General features: G+C 39.7%; 1 protein-coding gene across 1 annotated transcript in view; it reads right to left on the reverse strand.

Annotated features, from left to right (window-relative positions):
- Positions 1 to 6,369, reverse strand: part of MARCO (macrophage receptor with collagenous structure) — a 53,947-nt gene extending 47,578 nt beyond the window's left edge. The window contains exon 1 of the mRNA XM_054478784.1: positions 6,166 to 6,369. Within this exon, the coding sequence (XP_054334759.1) occupies positions 6,166 to 6,262 (97 nt within the window). The 5' untranslated portion in view covers positions 6,263 to 6,369. The remainder of the gene's footprint in view (positions 1 to 6,165) is intronic.
- Between the last annotated feature and the right edge of the window lie 545 nt (positions 6,370 to 6,914).

A 6,914-nucleotide genomic window follows, 5' to 3' on the forward strand; every position in this document is an offset into this window, starting at 1 on the left:
CTTTGTTAAGCCCTATCCTATGTAACTGTTGAACATGCTCACAGGCACATTTCAGCTCACACCCTGTGCCCCTTCCTTATTTGGAAATGTTAATGCTTCCTTAAACCTTTTGTAAGCAACTTCTTTGTTCTTCCCTGTACTTAACTATTAGGAAAGTTGTAGGCTATTAGCAAATCGGGTATCAGTTTAAGATTGTGAGGTCCTGCTCCAGCCAATAGATGCAGGACACAGCAGTAAGGATGACCTAAATGTGTAAGGGATAAATATGTCTGCTTTTCTTTTGTTCAAGTGTGCTCTCGTCATTGTTCCATCTGTGATTGAGCACCCTTTCTGCAGAAAGTAAAGATGGCCTTGCTGAGAGATCTTTTGTCTCTGTGCTGACTTTTCTTCCTGGCACCAATTATCTATTTCTAACAATTTTGGTATTTCTAACACCAAAGAAAGTGAAATACTTAGATATAAATCTAACAAAACATGTACAGGATCTGTATGCTGAAATTTTTTTAAAAATTTAGTTAAAAGAACCAAAGACCTAAGTAAATGGAGAGATGTGCATGGATTGTAAGTCTGCATATAATAAAGATATCAATTCTCTCTACATTTATCTATAGGTGTAACACAATGCCTATCAAAATTTCAACAAGATCTTTTTGTAACCATAGACAAGCTGACACTTAAATTTATATGGAAAGGCAAAAACCCTAGAATAGCTAAAGCAGTTTTGAAAAGAAGACTAAAATTTGAGGAATAACTCTATCTGATAATAATGCTTACAATATAACTATAGTAATCAAAGTACTGTGGTATTGGTACAGGGATAGTCACATAGATCACTGGAATAGAATAAAGAATGCAGAATGAGATGCATGCAAATTTACCCAAGTTGTTTTTGACAAAGGTGTAAAAGCAATTCAACAGGGAAATGATAGCCTTTCAACAAATGGTGCTGGAATGACTATATATCCATGGTCAACAAAATGAAACATGAAAACCTTGGCCTAAACATTATACCTTATATGAAAGTCAATTCAAAATGGATCACAGGCTGGGTGTGGTGGTATAAGCCTGTAGTCCCAGCTACTTGGGAGGCTGAAGTGGGAAGATCACATAAGCCCATGAGTTTGAGGCTGCAATGCACTATGATCACACCTGTGAATAGCCACTGCACACTTCAACTTGGGCAACATAGTGAGAGCTTGTCTCTAACATATAAAAATAAAAATAAAATAGAGAATGTACTTAACTGTAAAATGTAAAACTACAAAAATTTTAGAATAAGAGAGAAGAAAATCTTCAGCACCAAGGGCTAAAGAGCTCTTAGACTTGACACCGAAAGCATAATACATAGATGGAAAAATTGTTAGGTTGGACCTTATCAGAATTAAAAACTTTTGCACTGTAAAAGATGCTGATATGAACATAACAATGCAAGTTGCAGATTGGGAGAAAATATTTGCAAACTGCATATCTAGCAAAGGACTTATATATAGAATATATAAAGAACTCTTAAAACCAAAGAGTAAAAAATAAAAGATCCAATTAAAACATGGGCAAAAGACACAAAGAGACATTTCACTGAAGAGGCTATACATATGGTATTTAAGCACATGAGAAGATAGTCAACATTACTAGCCATTAGGAAAATGTAAATTAAATCTACAATGAAATATCACTATACACCTATGAAAATGGCTACATTTAAAAATAGTGATAATGTCAAATGTTGGCAAGGTTGCAGAAAACTGGAGCAGTTGTACATTGCTGCTGGGAATGTAAAATGGTATAGTCACATTGGAAAATATATCGTCTGCTTCTTGTAAAACCAAACATACACTTAGAATTCAGCAATTACACTTTTGGACATTTACCTTGGAGAAATGAGAACTTAAAGTCACACAAAAGCATTTACAGAAATGGTCATGGCAACTTTATTTGTAATAGCCCCCAAACTGAAAACAACTCAAATGTCTTTCAGTGGGTGAATGTTAAACAATCTTTGATACATTTATATCATGGAATGCTACTCAATAAGAAGAGCCAACTATGGATGGATACAACTTGGATGGGTTTCAAAGGAATTACACTATGTGAAAAAAAAATCAGTCTTAAAGAAGTCACATACTGTGTAATTTCTTTATGTAACATTCCCAAAATGGCAAAATTATAGAGATGGGAAGCTGATTAGTGGTTGCCAGGGGTTGATGATTGCTGGTGGGGGAGTGAGGGGTATGTGGGGTTATTTAAGCATAGAATTGGTACAACTATATACATACACAGAGATGAGTGCATGTAAAACTAATGAATAAGCTCTATGGATTGCACCAATACCAGTTTCCTGGTTGTAATTTTGTATTAATGCAGTGTAAGATGTTACCACTGGGGTAGAATGAGTCAAGAGTCAGAAAAGCTTCTCTGTACATTTTTTGCAACTTTCTCTGACTGTATAACTATTTCACCATAAAAAGTTAAGACAAAACTCTACAACAAAGCCAGATGTTTAAAAGATGTTGAGAAATATTGGCATGATGAAGAGCAAAGTCAGAACAACGACATGAAATAATAGCAGTCGTGTTGCAAGACTGAGCCTGAACAGACTTGAGGGTTTGGGTTTGTTGAAGGTCGCTCTAGAGTATGTTAAGGGTGGGAAGAAAGGATGGTTAGGCTCACTACTGAGAGACAATAGTTAGTGTTAATTAAAACAAACAACAATAAAAGCCTTAACTTTTCCACTTGTATTTTGTTTCAATCTTCTCTCTAAAGAACAATGTTCTTCAGACTGAAGTTGGTGGGAAGCCTGAAGTAGTTGAGAGGTTGGAGTAAGACGTCCCAACAGGGCCAGGTGGGTGGCTCATGCCTGTAATTCCAGCACTTTGGGAGGCCGAGGGGGCCAGATCACTTGAGGTCAGGAGTTGGACACCAGCTTGGCCAACATGGTGAAACCCCGTCTCTACTAAAAATATAAAAGTTAGTCGGGTGTGGTGGCGGGCACCTGTAATCCCAGCTACTAGGGAGACTGAGGCAGGAGAATCACTTGAACCCGGGAGATGGGGGTTGTAGTGAGCCGAGATCCCTCCACTGCACTCCAGCCTGGGTGACAGAGTGAGACTCCATCTCAAAAAAGAAAAAAAATAAAAAATAGAAAAGAGGTTCCGACAGATCACATTGCACAGCCTAGCAAGTGCTTGTCTTGTTAGGCTGTGGTAACCGTAGTCTTCCTTGAGAAACCAGACGGCCAGGAGTGTGACAGGAAGCCTAAAGCCAGGCACAGATTGCTAATTTTCAAAAAGGTAGAAACAGACACATTCCAGAAAGATATTGTCAACAGGTAAATCCTCTGGTTCAAGCCTCAATGTTCCATTGTTGAGGTGGATGATGGGGCAAAAGAGCAGTTTCTACGGCTCTGAGGAGAGACCTGGGATTCTGTGAGACCCTGAGGGCCACAGAAGCCAACCCTACGTCAAGTCCCCTCAGGAAACTAACGCAGTCTTTGTGGCGGTCATTCGTCCATGGATACATATATCAAATTATCATGTGTACATCATAAATATATACAGTTTGTATCGTTAATCACACTTCTAAAAAGCTAGAATAAAAAATAAAGAAAAGAAAGAGTACCTTAATTCTAGTGCAGATAATGGAACGAAGGAGGCTTGTTCTAATGAGGGAGGCTGGAGGTGATGGCAGGAAAGAGGGATGAAGGTGCACTGTGTTTCTAGAGGGTATACTGTGAAATTTACACTCCTCATCATTTTTTTTAGATTACTTTTAGAAAAAATGAAGGTTATATTCCAAAAGTTTCCCAAACTCACTTCTAAAATTTTCTTCAGCATGTGGTGAAAACTTTCCTAGTCCGGTATCCTTGGGTAATTAAAAAAAAACTAGTTTAATACTTTATAATCAGGGAAAAACAGCATTTTATATTTCAATACTAACAATAGAGAAAAATAAATGAGGAAAATGACATTAGAAATGTTTTTCAGTGCTGTTTTTCATGAACCATATGTGGGAAGTTTAAGATAATGTATTTTCAAAAGAAAATAAAACTATATATGGCCTAAATAAATAAATCTTCAGCAGACAAAAAATAAGTAAGGTGCAGAGCCGGCCCTGAGGGGTCACTGTGTTAACAGAGCCTCACAGTTATTATCTGCATAATGGCACTCTTCTAGAAAGTTTTATATGTTCCACAATCTTTGTATTAGAATGCAGGATGTTGTGAATGCATTTAAGAAAATGTTTCTTTCATCCAAATTGGAGTAGTTTTGGTTTTTTGGTAAGATACTTTAAAATTTTTATTTATTTTTTTATTGGTGGAGATAGGGTCTCACTATGTTGCCCAGGCTGGTCTCAAATTCCTGGGCTCAAGGAATCCTCCTGCACTAGCTTGGTTACATTTTTAATTGGTGACACACACAACCCAGGTCAGAAATCTAGGGTTCACTATTAACTCCTGCGTCTTCCTCCCCAGCCCTGTCCTGCCATTGTAGTCCAATTGATCTGATTTCCAGTGTTTCTCCAGAGCATTCCTTTATTTTCCTGCCTTTCATCCACTGCCCCTCATCACCTCTTGCTGCCAAGTTCCTCTCTGTCCTCAGCTTCTCTCTCCAGCCACCCCTGTGTAGGACAAAGAGCAACCTCACATGAACATTAGTGCCTTTCAGCCCCACATCGGCCCCTTCCTGCTTCCCCACTGACCTCAGGATGAAGTCAAATTTTTTGGTTCCAGCCTCAGTTCCCACTGGTCTTTCCCTCCCAATTTTGGCCAAACAATATGGCGTTATTTATATTTCTCCGAATATTTCTTGTGAATACAATACAAACATATGGCGCCCACCCCTGCCTCAGGCACTAACTTCTTTCTCTAACGGATCCCCTTTATCCTTTAAACTTTGGAAGAGGTGTCAGCTCTGCCCTCCAGGGCTCTACACCTGGTTAGATCTGTCCATCATGTCCTGTGGAAGTCTCAGTCACAACATGGAAATTGTCAGTTCATGGGCAGCTCACCCTGTCCCCTGTCCCCTCCTGCCAGAAGCCAGAGGCCAGAGGCTATGTTTATTCAAGCCTGTTTCCTCAGTGCTGAGTGCAGTGCCGTGCTGGAAATAGGTGCTGAGTATGCTTGATTAGCTGACTTTGCTTGAACATCTTCAGTCTCTTAAACAGTCATGTATCCAGAATGTTGCATTCTGAGAAGTTCTAAATAGCCAATGATTATTATAGTCATTAGCACTCACGCCTTTCCCTGTTATTACACTGTAAATTCCTAGAGGCAGAGCCTCTAGGCTTGTATTCACAAGAAATATTCAGACGCTTCATCTTTGTACGCCTAAAAGTTTCAGGCAGGGACCTGGATGGACAGGTGTGGGATGAGAAGGACACTCTGTCCAGGAGATACAGCCACCAATTTTCCTGCATAGACGACTTCCAGCAAAGCCTGGGAGTGGAAATGACTGATCAACTTGGAAGATGATCCCAAGAGAATGTTCTAGACTAGGAAATCAGAGATCATTTGTGGAATGCAAGCCCACCCATGACTTCAAATGCTACAAATTCTAGAATATTTTAAAAATGCATCACCTGTTGAACGCTGAGTGAGAAAATAAAGACAACAGAGTTGACTGAATATTACAGACCTGAGTTTAACCTAAGACAAACTAATTATGAAGCTATGAACATATTTCAGTCAACATGAAATACAGAATATGTTTCCTGACCAGCACATCAGTTATAACAGAAATCCCCTTAAAGAATTTTAAAGAAGCTGTGTTTTGAAAACTGTCATGCTTGGCTTCAGTTTTGTGGTCCCCTTTCAATGCCCTTGTTTTGCGTTTTCATTGTATCACCCAACCTGTGTGTCAGAATAAGACACTCATTAAAAAAAGGGTACATTTAATAAACATTAGCATTTTTTCAAGGGAAAATATTTAAATATGATTAAAAAATAGTGAAGCTAAGAAAAACCTGACTATATGCTATAAATACGGCATCTATTATTAGCATTCCAGAAATTCCAAATTGAAGCACTCCAGACAGGTATTAGTGATGGTTACGTGCAAAATGCAGCAATAAGCCAAACCTAGACTTTCTATTGACTTGTCTATTTTCGTATCTCGCTAGCAGAAAGACTACATTTCTGGTCAATTCCATTATTGGGGAATCGTACTTTACCATTGATTTCAAAAGGCTCCATTGCAATTTGGTGAAAAGCTGTTTGTTGGGTCTCACTCAAGAGCTCGTCCTCCTTGAGAATTTTCTTATTTCTCATTGCCAAGCTTTATAGATGGCCAAAGTCCTGGAGCCAGCAGAAATGCTCCCCTCAAGAGGAACCACTTGGAGAAAGATCCTTCCCATCGAACCACTACAGCTGGTTGTAAACCTTGCAGCACTTCCCTTTGGCTCTGATTTCAGAATTTGCAGGATGTTTCCTGACATGATCAGGATTGGACATTTCTCAAACACGGGCTATTCACATGTGGATCTCCTACACAGTGCTGCTGCTTGTTAAGGGGGATCGATGAGGCTTTGGGGCACAAGTCACAGAGGGGTGCTCTGAAAGCACCCCTCACTCCCAGGTCCCTGAGACCCAAAAGCTGGATAGCTCCAGAGAGGGCCAACCAAGCCCTGCCGTGGGCCCAGACTCAGCTCACTGTCCCAGGACCTCTCCAGCCCACAGTGAAATCTCCCTTCTCTGACCTGCCTCAACCTTTAGAGTTCATCCTTGCTGCTCAAAGTGTGGTCCATGGACCAGCAGTATCAGTATCACCTGAGAACTTGTCAGAAACGCAAGTTCACTTGTTCTGACAGTGAGTCTCTGGTCCCACCCCATCAGATCAAATCCAAATCTACAGTTTAACTAGATCCCCAGGTGATTTATATACACATTACAGTTTGAGAAGCACTGCTCTGAACCACACATT

This window comes from Pongo pygmaeus, chromosome 11, assembly GCF_028885625.2.
Source record: "Pongo pygmaeus isolate AG05252 chromosome 11, NHGRI_mPonPyg2-v2.0_pri, whole genome shotgun sequence".
Classification (NCBI taxonomy): domain Eukaryota; kingdom Metazoa; phylum Chordata; class Mammalia; order Primates; family Hominidae; genus Pongo; species Pongo pygmaeus.